General features: G+C 42.2%; 1 protein-coding gene across 1 annotated transcript; it reads left to right on the forward strand.

Annotated features, from left to right (window-relative positions):
- The first annotated feature begins 1,997 nt into the window (after positions 1–1,997).
- On the forward strand, positions 1,998–12,459 carry LOC123662026 (splicing factor 3B subunit 2). Its single transcript, XM_045596917.1, has 13 exons — positions 1,998–2,688; positions 4,094–4,224; positions 4,440–4,618; positions 4,952–5,147; positions 5,548–5,757; positions 6,457–6,659; positions 7,316–7,466; positions 8,628–8,831; positions 9,735–9,810; positions 10,455–10,626; positions 11,368–11,474; positions 11,648–11,862; positions 12,346–12,459. The coding sequence occupies exons 1-13, from the start codon at positions 2,049–2,051 to the stop codon at positions 12,412–12,414; spliced, it is 2,553 nt and encodes an 850-aa protein (XP_045452873.1). The 5' UTR covers positions 1,998–2,048; the 3' UTR covers positions 12,415–12,459.
- Positions 12,460–20,293: the final 7,834 nt, after the last annotated feature.

The following is a 20,293-nucleotide window of genomic DNA, read 5'->3' on the forward strand; positions in this document are numbered from 1 at the left end:
TAAGCGCTGACCTTCAACTTTGTTTGAACATTTTATGGTTTTAGATGTAGATATTTAACGAATATTTACTAAATACTTTTTCATTTTATTTAATTTTGTACAGAACGCGTTATTGTTGCTTTTTAACCGAGTTAAAAAAAGAGGAAGTTACGCAATTCGACCGTATATACATAATTATTATGTAGGTATATATATATATATATTAAGTGTGTCGCGGATAACTTCGTCGTTTATGAACCGATTTTGATGATTCTTTTTTGTTGGAAAGGAGATATCCCAAGGGTGGTGCAATGATAAGGAAACCAGGATCTGATGATGGCGTCTCAAAGAAATCAAGGGAAACCTTCGAAAACCGCAGTGATGATTAGTGCGTTTGTTATTTTTTTTCATCTCCCTACGCTGTGTTACTTGTCTATGTAATTGAAGTCGGTTTTTTCGTTTGCTAGCAAACACAATTATTGTAATTTCTGCACAATGAGTAAAAGTATCCTTACTCTGTCGCTGATCGCTTATATCTTAATCTAAACAAATAAATGCAAAAATAAAATATTGAGATATTATCTACATAATGTAAACGTCTACATAATGTGTGTACTAATAAAATTAGTAATAAACTTTCGTTCAATGCTTCTTAGTTGTGCCCATAGAGTAGAATAAATATTATCTTAAGTTATAAATTATAAATATTAATCTTTATATATATATTTCTTGTGTGCGTCTGTATATCACTGAACTCCTCCAAGACGGCTGGACCGATTTTGATGAAATTTTTTGTGTGAGTTCAAGGGGATTCGAGGATGGTTTAGATTCACAATTTGGTCCACTGGAAAATCTTTTTTTAACTAATTTTTCATTTATAAGTAGTTTTACATTGGATCCGGTAGACTGCACTACCATCGCAGCATCAAATATTTTATATTATTATATTTTAATTTCAGTTTGTCCCGATAGTTGGTGCTGCGATCAAATTGAGAAAAATATTTGAAATTTTGTGTTATGGCAAAACAACATTTGCGGGGTTAGCTAGAAATATTGTAATATTTTAAAAAGTTTATGTATGTTTTTTTATGGACTGCACTTAGTGCATTGCCAATGACGAGCAGGAATTAAGAAAAATGTTCAAAAATTGAGGATAACGGACCAGAGGAATTTATGACAGGATTCAGAACAGGATAAGAAGAAATAAAACAATATTTTTTATGATGAAAAGGAAAATAAATAAAAAATAAAAAAAATCATATTATATGGGATATAATATTAAATATCTATATTATTAAGAAATATATAATATAGTTTAAAATCATGAAATTTACTGAATTTAATTAAATCACTGAATTGTGGGAAAGATGTAAAGCTCGACTGGAAGGGAATTGTAGCATATAAAAATTATTTTTGGGAGGACCCTGCCATCAAAGTAAATTACTACTGATTCTGTGGGCTTCCACACAGTAGCGCCTTCAACAACAGTTTTGTAATTTAAACGTCTTACCTTTACAACTTTACCACAACCAATAGGTGTAGAAATATTTTTTATAATTTCTTCTGGGGACAACTCTATTGGCACGATACCGATTCCAATAACGTTAAAAGATAGTATAAAAGCATGATAACTATTTTCAAGAAGCAGGCTATGATTTAAAAATGAGTTCGCATCTTTAAAATTATTAAATGCTACAGAAATTCTGTTTCGTCCTATCTTTTTCAAACTGCCATTAATAATATTATATATCTTATTTTTCATGAGGAAGTCTCCAAATGTGATGGGGTGCAAAATCACTCTTTCTTATTACAATGTTTGTAGATTTTATGAAGACGAGATCTCTAAATAACAAAATATATACACTTTACACCGGTTCTGAACTATATTTAAAGTAATTTTAATAGTAGCAAGAAAAAACACAACCGCGCACGTTCAAGTTTCCCGCTCATCCATCTTTATGTAGGTTATCTACTTACCTTGTGTTCTACAATTGTTTTTGGTAATGCTTAATGTATAATAAACTACAGAGTAATATGTCATTTGTCAAAGTCAGTAACCTATATTTTGAATGACAAGTTTTCCACAAATGCCTCCACCGGGAACTATGGGTCCCCCACCAATTGGACCAGGATCTATGCCTTCAACGAGTGGCCCTCCCAATATGCCACCACCCGGAATGGGTCCTCCTGGTATGATGGGTATGGGTCCACCCGGCATGGGTCCTCCACCTCCTCCTGGAATGGGTCCACCGCCAATGGGGCCCCCAGGAATACCGCCTCGTATGTCGCCGTCTATGATGCACGGCGGACCAAATATGAAAGGAAACTTTAATCAACCAATGGATATGGGACCGCCTGGAATGGGCCCTCCGCCTAATATGGGGCCACCTGGAATGGGTCCAAATATGGGACCATGGGAAGGTCAAGGTCCTCCAGGATGGGGCCGACAAGGAAGGGGCGATGGGCCACCAGGCTGGGACGACCAAGGTGATGATGGTGACGAAAACGATGAAGATAATGTTGATGCAGGACCCACAGGATCATCACTGCCATCCTTATTAACAATGAAAATAGATACTCCTGAAGAGTTTAGAAACAAACCACCCTCAGCAGTGGGAGGTGTAGTTCTTCCAAAGGCTTTAGAAGAGGCCTTGGCATATAAAGATCAAAGACAAGCTGCATTAGGAGATCAAACTGAAAAAGAAACAGGTACTTAGTTTTATTATAATTGCCAAACTTTATGTGACATGTGTATAGTTATCAAAATAATAGAGAAAAGGTATCTGGTATTATTTTATTGGTTTATTTTATTCCTAATGTTTGTAACTAGTTAAAATGTTGTCAAATTGCTCAAATTTTTAATTTTTTTTTTTTATAAAATATTGATTTATGTTGATGTTTTTGAATAATGCCATTCGACAACTTAGATGTTGTTACTCATGTTCATGCATGTGTTGCTTATTATATGGGTCCAATTACTATTTACGATTTTCAACTAAAAATCATTTTATACATATTTCTTTTTACATCTATGCCTGAAAACTATTAAAAGAACACCAAATCGACACCAACAATTTATACTACCCCAACTCGCATTTTCCAAAAGTTGTTTTTTTTTTAAATGCCAACTTGATAAAATGTGTTTTTATATGTAATAACAAAATCGTGAAATCGTAATGAATAATTAACTATTAAAGATATCGAATTTCAAGTTTCAGTTTTTCCCTGTTAGAAGCCTCTATTGTGAAGTTCACTTTTTGAGTTAGCGTTTTATTATATGTATTCGAAAAAATAAAAGTGAGGTTATGTGAAGTAATAAAATATATCTCTAATATTGAGTTTATTGCTGTGTGGTTATGTCATTAAGAATATAGCCACCCCTTCTCTTCCTGTGGGTGTCGTAAGAGGCAACTAAGGGATAACATAGTTTCACTACCACCTTGGAACTTAAAAAGAAGACCGATGGCAGGATAACCATCCAACAGCTGGCTTTTAAATACACAAGTCGAAGACGGGCAGCAGCGTCTTCGGTGCGACAAAGCCAGCTCTGCAGTCACCAACCCGCCTGCCCAGCGTGGTGACTATGCGAAAAACACATGAGTTCAATCCATTTTTGGTGCGGACTAGTGGAGGCCTATGCCCAGCAGTGGACTGTATGAGGCTGAAGTGATTGAGTTTATACTGTTGTAAATGTCACAGACAGTCAACAGAAAACACAATAGGAGTGTACTGATGTAAGCATGAATATTGAAACTGATATATCTCACGTCAATAACTTTTGTGATCATAATTCGACGGACCAACAGTGGTGTGTTTTCCAAAGCTCAGTTTCACTTACTTAGTATTGAGATGAGTAAAAAATTTGTAGAATCACTTGCATATTTTCTATTTTAAAGAAAATATTGTTATCATTTGCTTTATATATCATTACAACCTATACAGTCCACTGCTGGACATAGGCCTCCATAAGCTTTCGCCAAAAATAGCGTGAACTTATGTGTTTTGCCCATAGTCACCACGCTGGGCAGGCGGGTTGGTGACCGGCTTTATATATATATATATATATATATATATATACATTGAACATTAAATAATAAAATTGAATTCAATACAGAGACTGAAAAGGAACCAGAAGCACCCCCAGCTCCAGTGATCAGTACTGAGTATGACATTGAAGAAGAGGGGGAATCAGATGAGGAAAACATTCCTGAGGCTCCGTTACCACCGGTCATATCCAAACAGGAGGTAAAAACGAATGAACTCTTATCACAGTTTCACAAATATTATGTGCACATATGATAAACCTAATTTCCTTTGTATTTTACGGTCATAAGAATTTAAATTATATTAGAATTCTTTTATTTTATTGTTATTAGTTTGGATTTTTCTTTATGAACCTAAATATGATACTTTTAACACTTCTGCAAAAAAAATTAATTACATAAAAATAAATCTCTCAGGGTCAAGACAACAAGTCGAACAAAGCTAAAAAGGTAAATAAGAATAAACGCAAAAAGAAGAAGAAGAAGGAAGCGAAGCAGAAGCGAAAGGAAGCTAAGAATAAAGAAGCAGAGGGAACAGATAAAGATAATTCACAGAAATCTAGTGATAAAGAAAATGAGAAGGAAGCTGAAATTGAGTTAGTATATCACTAATTAAAAACAAGTGTTGTTGGAACATTATACATATATTTTTAAACGTTAATAGAGAATTATCTATATACATATCATTATTTTAGACTTTATAGGTTACAATCAAGCAAAAATCATCTTAGTCAAAGTAGAGCGTATAATATTATCATGAATTAATTTATATAGGTATATTTTTTTAAAATCCGTATATGAATAACACTAACAAAGTATTATTTTGTTCTTGGTAGTCTTATGAAGTCAGTTTTGAATGCAAAATTTTTATTATCTTAAAGAATCAACCAATATCAGCAGCCAATTACTAAATATGGTTTGACTTTCAGGTATGTTCAAGAAAACATTCAATTTCATGAATTGGAACCAATGTACCGACAGTTCCATCGAATATTAGAGGCGTTTAAAATCACAGAGAAGAAAGAAGACATAAAAGAAGAATTTGGTAAAGATGCTCCTAAACTGAGTAATAAACCGCAAGAAAAAGTCACTGATCAGTTTGCAGCCGACGAGGAAGCTGTTGAGGTAAAAATAGCTTTTACAATTTAATTTTTTTTTTATGTAACTAGTTCGGCAAACATGTGCATAGCTCATCTGATAGTAAACGATTAACGTAGGTTATAGACGCCTGCAACACCAAAAGTACCCCCTAACCGCATAGAAACTTTGGTCACCTCACTCACCACAGGAACACAAGACTACTTGAGAGTAATATTATTTAGTTTTGATCTTCTGTAAGAGTTCCTTCCCCAGTCGGGCTGCTCCAGATTTTGAGCAGGTTATCCTGCTATGCCTCACCTCAGTGGACTATTCTAGAATCAAACACCTACTTTATTTTATCACACCGTTGTCCTCTTTAGTTGTAAATAAATTTTGAATTAGTCTCATTTGGACTGGAATTTGTAAAATTGAAATGGTCCCGCAGAAGCACGCGGCGGACGAGAAGGACCGCCTGTCGAAGCGCAAGCTGAAGAAGCTGTCGCGGCTGTCGGTGGCGGAGCTGAAGCAGCTGGTGGCGCGGCCCGACGTGGTGGAGATGTACGACGTGACGGCGCGCGACCCGCGCCTGCTCGTGCAGCTCAAGGCGCACCGCAACACCGTGCAGGTGCCGCGCCACTGGTGCTACAAGCGCAAGGTACCGTGCGGGCCCCACCACCACCCACTGGCCGCGGGCTTGTTTCCTCACGTTTACGCGAATTACACTCATTATAATGAAACAACTTTTGAACCTGGATGTCCGACGTTTTGGATACTTTACAGCAACCGTGGTCACGGGAGGACTTTATTATAACTGTTGTCAAATTACATTGTAAAACTATCGATTTTATCCAATGACTTTACACCTTGATTGCGGCTTTCGGCACCCCCTAACATCCGGGACCCGGGGTGCAGCACACTCCCTGCACCGTAGGTAAAGCCGCTCTCAACTACAGCACAGCTATACGAATGGTAGCGAAGTGCGACATGAGACTCGCGTTGTCATCACAAATGTTCACTGTTTTGATATTATAAGTTTTAAATACCTTCAATCTATTCTTTACTTTTTAAGTGTAAAATTCGTATTCATATTTCGTAAAATGTAATTAATGTAATAGCAACTTTTCGTTTATCTGTAAGAAATTAAGGAAGTGTTCATAAGACAAGGCTCACTAGTACGTGGCATAATTTTTATTTTTATTATGAATCCATGATCCATTACATCAAGAAGCGATATTTTGAAACAAAGAAGACCACCCTCCAAATTTCACTGCTGCTTACTACTACTAGTCCTACGTCCTTTCTACAAAGAGGAATGGTTGGAGCATATTAAATTAGTTATGTAAAATTGTTTCAGTACTTGCAAGGCAAGCGTGGTATCGAGAAGCCCCCCTTCGACCTGCCAGACTTCATCAAGAAGACGGGAATCATGGAGATGCGTGCGTCGCTGCAAGACAAGGAGGAGACCAAGACCCTGAAGGCCAAAATGCGCGAGCGGACACGACCGAAGCTTGGCAAAATCGATATCGATTACCAGAAACTACACGATGCGTTCTTCAAGTGAGTCCCTCATAAGTTCACATCTAATTAATTGTAGTACATTTTTTTTTACTTGAGCTAGTCATCTCTGTTCTATCTAAATTCCTAAAAAAATTAATGCATTTTTTAGTTTTCCTAAACTCCAGTTTTTCTTTCCTCAATAACAGCTAATGTGTTTGGAATGTTAAAAATAATTTCGACAAATCATTCTTTACTTTACTTCTTAAACTATTGTGGTAAAATATTGTAGATTATTGATACTGATTTGTATAGCATTATGTATGTAGTTATGTACCTTTGTAAGTTTACATGAATGAAAACTACAATAAGTTACTGATTCGTTGAAATATGATAAAATCCTTAGTTTATATTCGTTCACAATATTCTTTCTAATAAAAATGAGATCTTAAAATGGAATACTTATGTATTCTAGATACTTTGATCCATTTAGTCAAGTTGAAACACTAGACTAGCTTAAACAACTTTTTACTACTTGTCAGGTTTTTAGGTAATCAGGAAAATATTTCGCTAACTAATATCAATTGTTTAAAAGGTGAGTAAACTTATTTGAAAATGAAAATCATTTTTTATTATTTATTTTAGTCATCTTTGTTAATTTGAATATCCTACTTATATTTATATTTTATAGTGATTAAATTGTGTGTTCTATTTTAAAGATGGCAAACAAAACCCCGTATGACCATTCATGGGGATTTGTACTACGAGGGTAAGGAGTTCGAGACCCGGCTTCGGGAAAAGAAACCGGGTGACCTCTCTGAAGAGCTGCGAACCGCTCTGGGTATGCCCGTGGGCCCGGGATCGCACAAGGTAAGAATTGTGATACATACGTCTTGGTTTGTAAATGAACCAACTTTGGGCGTAAACTCTGTTAATATTAAAGATTAGAGGTAACATGTGCAATAACCATGCCGTTAAAATTTGACTGGTCCGTTGGCGCAGTTGACAGTACCCTGCTGCCTTTTCCAGAGTTGGTGGCTCAGATTATTGCGACATACATACATATAATCACGCCTCTTTCCCGTAGGGGTACCCCAGAGATTACTTCTTTCCACTTGCTACGATCCTTACATACTTGTTTCGCTTCGTCCACTTTCATTATTCCCTTCATACATGCTCTTCGGTTTAGGGTTCTCTTGACCTGGCCTTTTTTCAAGACGTTCCTTATTTGGTCCCGAAATGTCCGCCTAGCCTTAACCCGCCGTCCAACCCCATTCATACTCGCCTTATACACTTTTTTCGTCAATCGTTCTTAACTCATTCTTTTGACATGGCCAAACCATCTGACCCATACCTTTTTCAATTTTTGTCACTACATCGTCTTTCAGACGACAACGTTTTCTTATCTCACTTTTTCTTATCCTGCCACTCAGTTTAACTCCTATCATACTTCTTAACGCTCTCATCTCAACTGCATTTATTCCGCTTTCATGTTTCTTCTGTCATACCCAACTTTTACTTCCGTACATGAGTGTCGGGACCAACACCCCCTCATGCACAGCCAAATGAGCCTTGTTAGACGTCTTCCGACTGCTCATAAAGGAGTGCAAAGCTCCATTCACCCTGTTCCCTGCATTCACTCTTCTTTCAATATCACTCACACTTTCCATCTCCTGTAAACCTTGAACCCAGATATACAAACTCATTTACCTGTTCAATTTGTTCATCTCCAATCACGATATTGCAGTCTGTTACTGCCACTGGCTGAAAAATATATTTACTTGCATATGTGTTATTTGTATGTGTTGCGGATTAAGCTCCAACGCGTTCTCTTACTTGGAGAGGCTAATGCCCAGTTGTGGGGTATTACAGCCTGAATTCATCAATAATTTATATGTACTTTATTTAAAAAATATATATGAACAAACAAACAAAACAAATGTGTTTCCTATATAGGCTGGTTGTTATCTCAAATATAGTATAAGGTAGTGTGAGCACGTTGAACACATACACAGCGAGCGCCGCCCGCAGGTGCCGCCGCCGTGGCTGATCGCGCAGCAGCGCTACGGGCCGCCGCCCTCGTACCCCAACCTGAAGATCCCCGGCCTCAACGCGCCCATCCCCGAGGGCTGCGCCTTCGGCTACCACGCCGGCGGCTGGGGCAAGCCGCCCGTCGACGAGACCGGCAAGCCGCTGTACGGCGACGTCTTCGGCCACCACTCCAGCGGACAGGACGTGAGCCTCTTTCAACTCCTAGCCCCGAGCCACTACGTGTATAGTTTAGTTTAAGCACATGCGATACTGTTTGCACTTTTTCTTCTATACTTGGATGTTGATCCTTATTTATAAATAAAATGTATTATTACATAGTAGGTTTATATAATTACAGTCGACTCTCGTTAATTCGAAACTCGGGGGACTCGAAAACTGTTACGAATTATCGAGTGTTTGAAATATCAAATGGTTCGAAATTTTTGAGAGAAAATATGTAAAAACTTCGAATTATTAAGTGTTGGTCAATTATTACATATAAATTTATTAATTGCTATTCTATAACAATGACAAAAGGCACATTTCTTCTCACCCCCCTACTTTTTCGATTAACTTCTTCTTTACAGCAATCGTCAAGGATTTATAATTTTTAGGATTCATAAATAACATAAACTTTTAATCTGTAAATAACGAAAGAATAACAGTAACTGAAACATAACTAAACAAACAAATTTGTGCGGAAGTGTGTGCCAAACTAGTCATAATAAAAACAAAAACTCGTGTACGATGATACATGTATGCACAAGTTCGAAATGTACTAAGCTTTCTGTTTCTTTCTCCCTGCAACTTTGAATTGTCGAGTGTTTGACGCCGATGAGTTCGAATTAACGCGTCGTTTTGTTATGTGGCAATGGTTTTTTCGTTCGAATTACCAAGTGTATAAAAATGTATAGATTTAGTTCGAAATATAAAGAGATTTTGTAGGGAACTCGTGATGACTTTGAATCATAGAGAGGTTCGAATTATCGCAGATTTGAATTAAAGAGAGTCTACTGTATATGATTCAGGAACGTGACTTCAGTAATTCTCATTAAGTAAATTATAGGAAAATGATCTCATTTTTTTCTAATAAAATAATTTTTCTAGGACGCTGAGGATCAAGACATTGATAGGACTATGTGGGGTGAACTGGAATCGGAGTCTGAGGAGGAATCTGAAGAAGGTAAGCATCGACTTATTATATAATTTATTGCACTTAAAAATGCATATAGAAACATAAAATAATAGTAAAGTTAATGGCAAAGGTGGACTTATCTCTGAAAGAGATTTCTTCCAGTCAACGCATGACCAACCCAATCATTCATTTCGTTGCCAGGTCGGAAGACGTGTGTGTTTTATTTGTAATACACTGTGAAATTAATTATACACCAATTAAACACAATTTTATCAATTAAATTTAAAGAAAAATGATGAAAATGTGACTTTTATGTTTTAAGATTATTAAAATGTTTATTTGCGTGTGACATCACACACAAGTCACGTGTCCAGCGCCACAGATAGCAACAACGTTTTTGCGCAGTTTAGAAATTTAAAATGTTTAAATTTAAATTTTATTTTCAAAGATAGTCTTTTGATTGCTATTAGATACTAAGATAATTTTTGATGTAGATTTTTTAATGTGTTCTAAACTAAAATCCAAAACGGAATCACATAGATATTGCTGCAATTGCAACCCCCTATTCTTTTTTTCGTTCTTAATCAATATTTTAAGTGTATAGGCTACAGCATCCACTTCAGCCGTGTCGTACGCTCGTACCTCGCCTTGATAGTATGAATAAGCGCTAGTAACAGTCCCCCCGCCCGCAGAGGAGTCGGACGAGGGCGAGCCGGCGGGCGCGGAGGCGGCGCTGGCGGCGGGCGCGGCCACGCCGGGCGAGGGGCTGGTCACGCCGCTGGGCACCAGCTCCGTGCCGCCCGGCGTCGAGACGCCCGACACCATCGAGCTGCGCAAGAAGAAGCTGGACTCCGACGTCGAGGGGTACGTACCGCCGCCCGCTGCAGCCCGGCGACCCTAACTTATCTAGATTCCACGCGTGTCAGAAGAACTTCTGGATTCTTCTGAAATGCTCGGTACAATGCAATCTTCAAAATTTTCGAAGTGAAAACTTCTTTTGGCGCACCGCACACACATTTTTTCGTAGGTTGTAAGTTAGGCTGATCCGTCACGCTCCGAGATGAAAGGCTTGATCGGGTGAACTCGGGACCGCCGAGTGTACCCGAACGAGAAAGATACAGTCAGCTGCTATTCGCTGTTGTGTAGCTGTGTTCAGTATATTGTCGCGCGAGAATGAACAAAGAACAAAAATATATGTTACAATATTCAATTAATACATTATAATCGTTATTATTAATCTAATAGTTATTGTTATATTATAAATTGATTGCCAATGAAGTTTTCATTTCTGCCGTGTGGTCTTAAGCACACACTATATATTTACTAGAACGACACCCAAAAAAAAAACCTTTTCGGTGTTGCGTGACGACTTAGACTGAGCCGGTTCTTGGTTATTACTATAAATATTTGTAGTGCCAAGATACTCGGATACGTTGTTGACTGAAGAGCTTATACTTACTTGTAGAGCAGCAGGAGGGAGCTAATTTTGGTTAATATTTCAAACCAAAATACTGTTACTAATATTGTTAAGACTAAAAGTAATAAATGTAACAATCTCTCATCGGCGATTATTATTTTTAAATTACTATTTTTTTATTATCACAGCGGCGACACACCCGCGCTGTACCAAGTGTTGCCGGAGCGGCGTGTGGGGCTAACGGCTGGAATGATGGCCTCTACGCACGTTTACGACATCAACGCCGCCAACCCTGGTAATAAAACATCTTTTACTACCTCTTGCTCCAGACACATTCGACATATATGCAAATTATTATTATTGTTAAAAAGACAAAATGTTTAAAAATATATTTTTCATCGCTCGCCTAAAACAGTTGTAATACCTCATTAGTTCATTATAAATTCGTTAACTGCGTGCGCGTGTCAGGCAAGCGCGCGGCGGCGGGCGCGGCGGGCGGGGCGGGCGCGGCGGGCGCGGCGGGCGGCGAGGCGGGCGGCGTGGACGTGGCGCTGGACCCGTCCGAGCTGGAGCTGGAGCCCGAGGCGGTGGCGGCGCGCTACGAGCGCCATCTGCGCGAGACGCGCCCGCGCGCCAAGGAGGACCTCTCCGACATGCTGGCCGACCACGTCGCGCGCCAGAAGGTACGATCTACCGACCGACGGGGTCAATATTATAACTAATTATTAAAATTAAGAAAAAATATTAAATCAGGAATAGTATTGTATAGTCTCATACACTTTTCATCCAATTTTTTTGGCAATAAAATGTAGATAATAAACTACCGTAAGTAAATAAACCAATAAATAATAAATAAGTACAGTATAACAATTTTAGCACGAAAATACAATAGTAGTCAATATTCAGCCTATCATAGTTCACTGCTCGACCTAGGCCTCCCCTAGTTCGGTTCTTTTTCTTTTTTTCGATGTGACTACACCTGTTCTATTTATGTCGATCAATATACCGTATTCATTTTAATATTGTACATGCAAACTTTTAGTAGTTTTTCGGAAATTAAATTACTTTTTTTGGTTTTTAGCACCATTTCAAATATGGTCACCATATGACAAACATGCTAGTCTGTCTTTTATTTCGTCATTTCTAACCATCAATTTTTTTTACAGAACAAGCGGAAACGTCAACAAAATACGGATTCCAAACAAGCGAAGAAATACAAAGAATTCAAGTTTTAATTGTAATACAATTATATATTTTAAATATAAGTGTACTGACTATAATATTGTATATGTCAATAACTATGATAATAAATAATCGGGCGAAAAAAATGTTATTTTTTTTTCTAAAGAAGCTGCGCTTCAAAAATAATAATCAAACGAGAAAACTATAAAAGCAAAATAAACATTAACGTCATGTTTTCAAGTCGTGGTATAGTAACAGCACTTAAAATAAAAATAAAGAATGCAAAACTGCTGTAAAGTAAAAAAACAATATGCTATTAGTTTATCATTTCATCACCAAATATCAAAAACTACGTGACGTATAAAGATGAAATTTGGCAGAGAAGTAATTTATAAGTTGACACCCAATCAGAAAAGATTTTGGGGAATTTATCATCTAAAGGGGTGAAAGTGCCGTTTAAATTTGTTATTAGTAGGTAAATTTTCTAATTTCTTGCAAAGTAGTGTGAATCCTTTATGAAATTCGGCAATAATAATAAAATTTAATTATTTTACCGTATAATAGAATATCTCATCTGGACTTTGCCCGGAGGAAAATGGGTCTTGTTCTCTGGTCTTGGATATGAACTGTCATCGTCGCCGCGTCGTACATACATATCAGTACCTCGATATAACGCCGGTCAATACGACATGTCTGGAGACAGTTCAGGACAGTCCAGGTCACGACAGAGTCGAAGGCTTTCTCGTAGTCCATAAATGCCATACACAGCGGCTGATTATATTCTTCGGCTTTTGTATAATATGCCGAACATCATAATTGTTTTATGGATGTGGTCTAGGGTGCTGTAGCCATTTCGAAACCCAGTCTGCTTCGGTGGTTGAAATTCGTCGAGTCTTCTGGCGAGACAATTCGTAACGACGCTCGAAAACAGCTTATAGACGTGGCTTAGAAGTGAGATCGGTCTGTAATTCTTTAACAGAGACTTATTGCCTCTCAAGGAACAGCACCAGCACACTCCTGGACCACGCCTCCGTCATGGTACCTCAGTGGATGACAGCGTTAAAGAGTCTCACAAGGGCAGGTCGCCCTTAAGGATCTCTGTCGTAACTCCGTCATCCCCCGGAGTCCTCCCGTGTTTAAGCTGCCCAAACGCCGCACTAATCTCACCTACTTCGATGTCCTGGATATCCTCCGAATAAAAGGGGCAACAATGGTGCACGTGGATCTTCGGTGTCTGAGGCTTGCGTGCGCTCGAAGATTACAGCCATCCATAAAATCCTTCTGTTCTGGCGAAGCTGCTTGAGCAGCGGCAACTCGCGCCTCTGCTGCATGAGATTCCAACGAACCAAGGCTTCGGGAGAAACTTTGGACTGCTTCGTTGACTAGACGTAGAGTGCGTCCATTATACGTAGCCAGGTATAGTATTGGGTGGCTGCCTCCCGTAAGCCGGTGATTCCTAGCTCCCTTTACCTCACCGCTACCTCAACTGCTGCCGTAGCCGGGAATAGTGGGGCTGTCGGGAACTAAGGACCGAAATTCTTGGCACGATCTCATGGGAGCTTGTGTTAAATGCTATATGACATAAGTTTAATTTTAGCATAAATTCTAGTGTATATTTCACTGTGTATTACCTTTCAAGTTCAAGGCATTCTTGATAAATAATAAAACAAATAAGCAGATTACTTACTACATCTACTCGACGATTCTATTATTCAATGAGCTTATGACTTTATGTACTTATTTGCGAGTGTATTTTATATATAACTAGCTGACCCCGCAAACGTTGGGGCCTTGGGGAATTGGAGGGGGGCCTCCAGGAGCTCTGGTCACCTTACTCACCAACAGGAACAAAATACTGCTTGAAAACAGTATTATTTAGCTGTGATCTTCTGTTAGGTCGAGGCACTTACTACCCCAGTCGGGCTGCTCCATATTTTGAGCAGGAAATTCCTGCTGTGCTCTACCTCAGTTATATAAATTAGAAAATAAATATAAAATTCAACATTTTTTTTTCAAATTGTGTTGCTTCTATACTATCCGAAGGAACTTCGTTCCTTCCTGGTGTCCCATGACACCACATAATTTTTTATATTTTTTGTCGTTATAGCCAAATATAAGGAGGCAGAAAAGCAGAAACCTAATAAGCCCATATATATTAATCGATAGAATAGAAAAGCTATCGTGCGAACTTCGCATTTGTATCAAAATTCGTTTTTTTTTCGAAAGGTCAGTTGCTGTTGGCCCTACTGGCCTTTACAGCGTCACCGGTGAGAGGGGCCGGGCACTTAGGCAACCGGCCGCGAAGGAAGATGTGGGCCCTTTTCGGCGGGCACGGGGGTGACGTTCGTCCTAAGGGTGTCTCCTAGCGAGATCGCACCTCGGCTTAGAACGTCGTCGGGATGGAGGAGGCGCTATGCGGAGCGCTGCGGCGTGTTGTGGACGGTCGATGCGCCTAAGCGTATCCGAGCCGTCCTAACGCGGGGGACCTCGTCTTCGCCGGCGAAGGCGGTGCGTGAGTGTTCGGTGTGTGGGTGTGTTACCTACGAGAGGGGCGTTGGCTGCGGTTATTCTATCGTCGGGGTCTGTCAAGACGTGTTTAGGACGTCTAAGTCTCGTCTGTACGCTTCCTCTACCTACGTAGGAGCAGGCCTCTGCTACAAGAGGGTTGGGGTGTCGGAGCGCTCTCTCAAAAAACCTTGAAGAAAGCTTTTTGAGATGCTTGGCGATTGAATCGATCCCAAAGTCCTTATGGAGGTCGACGTTACGCACGTACCACGGTGAGGCCGTGGCCGTGCGTAAGAAGCGGTTCTGCAACGCTTGCAGCCGTTGGATGTAGGTGGGGTGACAGTGGGCGAAGACTGGACTCGCGTAGGTCATGATAGGACGAACGCAGAGTTTGTATAATGTCGTCTTATTTCTAAGAGACATTTTACTCCTTCCGCATAGCATCATATAAAGCCTACCGAGTACGAAGGCGGCTCGGTTACGAACGCGATTGATGTGGGACTTGAAAATAAGTTTCCTGTCTAGAGTGACTCCGAGATATTTGGCTTCTTTTTGCCATGGGATCGGTGTCCCGAAGAGTTTGATTGTCTCCGGGCGCCCTTGTCTCCAAAATACGAATTTTGGGTTTCGGGTGAAGTGCACCGCTGAGCTTTTCTCGGCGTTGACCTCGATTCTCCACTTCCTGAACCACTCGCCTAGTGCGGTGGTAGATTGGAGTCGTTTGGACATCATGGCTACGGAGACGGAGGTCGTGAATATTGCAGTGTCGTCTGCGAAGAGAACCAGCTTGGTTGCTGAGCTTTGGGTGGGTATGGGGATGTCGTTCGTGTACAGAGAATACAGGAACGGATAAAGTAGGGATCCCTGTGGGACGCCGGCGCGTATCGGCCGAGGCGACGATAACGTGCCTTCGACTCGATAGCGGAAGATGCGATTCGACAAGTAGTCTCGTATGATGAGCACGAGTCTGTCTGGTATTTTTAGATTGTACAGCTTGTAGATTAAGCCGTTATGCCAGACTTTGTCGAAAGCTTTCGCTATGTCGAAGAAGAGAGCGCCCGTCGAGTGGGCTTTCGATTTAGCGAAACCGGACAGGATATGTTCGGTGATGCGGTGCACTTGGTAAACTGGTGAGTGTCCGGCTCGGAATCCGAACTGCTCATCAATGAGCGGAGGTTCCATGGTCTCCATGGCTTTCTTTAATCTATTAAGGATAATTTTCTCGAACACTTTACCGAGCGTATTGAGAAGACTTATAGGGCGGTAGCTAGTAGGGAGGTTCCTGGGGTTGCCAGGTTTGTGAATACCTATAACTATTGCTTCTTTCCACTGGTCGGGAAAGGAGCAGCCAGCCAGGAGGGAGTTATAAATCATTACTAGGAGGGCGAGTAACTGCCTTGGAAGATGCTTAAGCGTCTTGTTTGAAATCCTATCGGGCCCCGGAGACTTTTTTGCGTGAAGGCCTTTGAGGATCGATTCAACCTCCTCGACGGTAGTCGGAGGGAGTGGTTCGTCAGTAGGCGGTGAAGCCGCCTTGCGCTCTACTTCAAAGTCCACCTTTAAGAGGTGACTTTGATCGACCGGCTCAGTGCTTGGCGAGCATTGGCTCTCCAGGCTACTAGCAAGACACTTGGCCTTATCCAGATCGTCGAGGGCTGGAGGGAGGTTCGGACGTAGCAAGGGGGGTATCGTGGTGACAGTGTCGCTTCGGAGAGATCGCGCTAGCGACCAGTAAGCTGTGTGCGAAGGCGTGAGCTCTCCGAGGCGCCTACTGTGTCGGTCGTCCCTGAGTTCGGCGAAGCGTGCTTTCACCTCCCTCTGTAGGGCACGGAGTTTCCTCCGATTGTCGTCAGTCGGGTAAGTGTCATGGGCTCTAGTCTGCGCGTTCTTGCGCCTGATCAGGTCTTTCAACTCCTCCGAGAGTTCCCATCGCTCTCCAGGGCGATTAATAAAAGAGGTGAGATTTAACGCGGCTGCTTTCGCGACATCTACGGAGTCAATTGTGTCGGGTATTCTATTCAAATTCTCGTTGGAATCAGTATTATTTAACTCGATGTCGAGTTTCTTAAAATCTATTATGATTTTAGTGGGTTGGAGGAGATCCGGGTCTGGTCCTAGCTGGATTAGGACGGGGCGATGGTCAGAGTCTAACTCGGATAACGTCTCTATGGTTCGTAACTGTAAGGTCACTCCCCTCAAGATCGCTATGTCGAGTATGTCGGGTAAGTCACCGTTCCTATCGGGGTAGCGAGTGGGCGTCATAGGGGCGATCACTTCGAAGTCGAAGGTCGGTAGTGACGTCAGTCTGTCTAGTTCCCTGCCTTTGGTATTTGTTCTACGGGAATTCCAGCGGGGGTGTTTACAGTTTAAGTCGCCGGCCAGAATGACCGCGACGTCCAACGAGAGTAGTGATCTTATGTCACTTTCTAATAGGGATTTGCTCGGAGAGGAGTAGGCTGATATTATTGTTATGGGCTGATGGCCCGTCAAACTGACTCGACACATTGACACCTCGATGTTGAGAAGCGTGGGTGGGTCGAGCGGAATGCAGTGCAAGGAAGACTTATAGTAAATGATAGTGCCTCCGCGGGCGGAGTTCCTATCATTCCTAACGAGCCGATAATTAGATATCCTAGGACTTCTAATTGACGGCTTGAGGAAGGTTTCCTGCACTAACATGACGTCGACGGGGTGGTCCCTCAGAAATTGACGTACTAAATCAATTTGCCGGATAAGGCCGTTTGCGTTGAAAGTAACAACGCTGAGCGATCGCGGTTTGTTCCTAGCGTTTGTAGCCATTAAAAACTACAAAGGGATTGCTCTATGAGCGCCGCCATGCTGTCAAGATTAGCCCTGACACTATCTAAATAAGCCTTCATGCCTAGCAATTGGCTTTTTGTGACTGCTTCCGGTTTTGCCGGAGAAGTGGTAGCTGTAGGGATGCCGTTGGACAACGGTCTAGCCCAGGCTCCCAACGGGTTATTGACCTGAGGGGTCTTTTGAATGGATGCGGGGGTGTTCTTTTCCTCCCGCGGGACTGTTTGCTCCGTGGGAGGAGCAGAAGAGGTGATTGTTTTCGCTGGCTGGGATTCGGCGGAAGCGGGGCTGGGCTTGGAACTCGTGTTCGAGTTCTTGTGGGCTTTGATAGCCCGTGGGCGTCTGCGCGGGGCCTTCGGGCAGCCGCGGTAATTCGCTGGGTGCCCCTGCGAATTGCAGAGGACGCAGCTGGGAGGAGTAGAGGGGTCTGGGACCTTACGAGGACAGTCCGTCGTACTGTGGTCTCCTAGGCACTTTACGCACCTAGGCCTCGTGAAGCAATTGCGGGCGGAGTGCCCGTATTTTTGGCAGTTGTGGCATTGTCCGGGGACGCCACGTTTGAGGGGCCTCTACAGTGAGGCCGGAGAGATGGCACACTGTTTTGATATTATAAATTTTCTTCCCTTGCGGGGAAAGATCGAGAATGCATAGAACCATATTGTATGGTTCTTTGGTGCGAAGATTGTACATCCTGTGTACTTCTTTGATGGGGAGGTCCTGGGCTTTTAAGTCCTCGTGGATCGACTTAATGTCGATCTCTTTCGGGAGCCCGCGTATGACTACACGCAGCTGACGTTCGTCGTCGAGTGCGTGTGTGTGATAGCCGACTTTTTCGGCACGAAGGAGGGTCGAGAGTTTACGATGGGAGTCAGAGTCCGGTAACGTGACTCTGATACCCTGCGCTGTGGATTGCGCGTGGGTGAAATTAATTTTCTTGGCCTTAATTTTTGCCGAGATATCGTTCCAGGACCTAAGGTCCTGTATGTAAATAGGCGGAGGCTTTTTAGGCCCCGCCGAAGTCGCGGGAGTCGCGTTAGGCGCGGGAGTCGCGCTAGGCGCGGAGCTTGCTGGCACACTGGTTGCCTGCGAAGGGTTCGGGGATGCGGGGGGCGTGCGGCGGGCTATGTTGGCCGCTGAAGCGATGGCGGGTCTTTTCTTGACAGGGGGCGGACTCGTAGATCTGCCCTTGCGGCGGTTGCGCTTCCGTTTTTTGTTTTGGACGGTCTCGAAACCGTCCGAATCTGAGTCGCTTCCGGTCGGTGAAGCCGACCGCGATCGCGACTCTGAGTCGTCGCCGTTCGACGATTCGTTTTCGCTTTCGGTATCCATCGATACCGAATCGGGGGAGGCCGGTCCGTCGGGAATCGAACCCGAGGCGGCAGCGGTGGGGGCTACGGAGGCCGCGTCCTGCTCGTTGAGCTCGCGGTTTAGGGTCTCTAGGACCTCTGGGAAACGGGTGGCGAGCAACTTTATGAGTCGCTCCATTTTTAATTAACTATGTCCCTAGTGGACACGGGGGAAGAAAAGGGGTATGTTGCTCCCCTGCCGGGGCAGGGGAGGTGAGTGCCTACGGTCTGGTCCCTAATGAGCTCTGCCCGTAGGTGACAGAGATGAGTCCCTAAGACTGACCTGATATTCCGGGTGTGTGATTGGTCGGCTCGGCTCCGGGAGGAGCGGGCCCGCGTACGCGAAGACACTAAAAAGTCCTTGCACTTATAATGTCCGAGCACAAATACACTGAAAGTCCAACAGTCTATAAACCTATCGAACGATCACTGCACTAATCTGACCTAATGACAGTCCAATTGTCCAATTGTCCGTGGCACTGCACTGAAAGTCCAAAATGTCCGTGGCACTTCAATCCTATTCGGCGACTGCCTCTCTCATTGAGCGGCGGCGGGCGACTGGGTCGTCGCCGGGTGGGCTCGCGGTCACGCTGGGGAGCGGACGCGAGCGATCGGCGGGGGCCGAGGGGGGTGCGTGTGAGCGCACCGTGTGTGGGGCGGCGGGGGCCGGGGGGCGCGTGTGATCGCGCTGCGCACTGCGTCTGATACATGTCCGACTAGGTCGGCTATGGACACCAAACTCTTCAAAATTCGTACATAATTGCACAGTTTTATAGTACTAATGTACCCACGAATAAAAAAAAATTGTGTGTATTTATGTACGTACGTAAGAAGCGTGTAAGAAGGTATACTTCATTGGCTAGCTAACTTCACGTTGCTAAATTCTTCTTCGTTGACTAGTTAACTTCAGGTTGTAGGTTTTTTGTGACGGTGTGCCTATATATTATTATACTCTTTGCGGTGTGCGCGCATTTATTGGCTAGCTAACTTAAGGTTGTCGGTTTTTTTGTGACGATGTGCGCACCCATCGTAATAATTTGCTCTTATTATTTTTCTATAACGTGCCAAAAGAAGTATAACTTCAAAAGTAAAATAGTTTTTTCTATTTCGTGAATAATGTACTATTCACTGACAATTACGCGTTAGCAACATAAAATTTTGGAATACATAATTGTATGGTACTGTAATCTGACCAAAAAATAATTTAATTTTAGCTCTATTTCTATTAAGCAACATTATTAGCATTAAATAAAAAGTTTTGTTC

Source organism: Melitaea cinxia, chromosome 18, assembly GCF_905220565.1.
Source record: "Melitaea cinxia chromosome 18, ilMelCinx1.1, whole genome shotgun sequence".
In the NCBI taxonomy this organism is placed as follows: Eukaryota; Metazoa; Arthropoda; class Insecta; order Lepidoptera; family Nymphalidae; genus Melitaea; species Melitaea cinxia.

Bases quoted from the DNA above. Each gene is read 5' to 3' on its own strand.
- LOC123662026 (XM_045596917.1), top strand. From the start codon at position 2,049: ATGACAAGTTTTCCACAAATGCCTCCACCGGGAACTATGGGTCCCCCA. The intron at 4,225-4,439 runs GTAAAAACGAAT...TAAATCTCTCAG, and splicing joins CGGTCATATCCAAACAGGAG to GGTCAAGACAACAAGTCGAA. The intron at 5,148-5,547 runs GTAAAAATAGCT...ATGGTCCCGCAG, and splicing joins CCGACGAGGAAGCTGTTGAG to AAGCACGCGGCGGACGAGAA.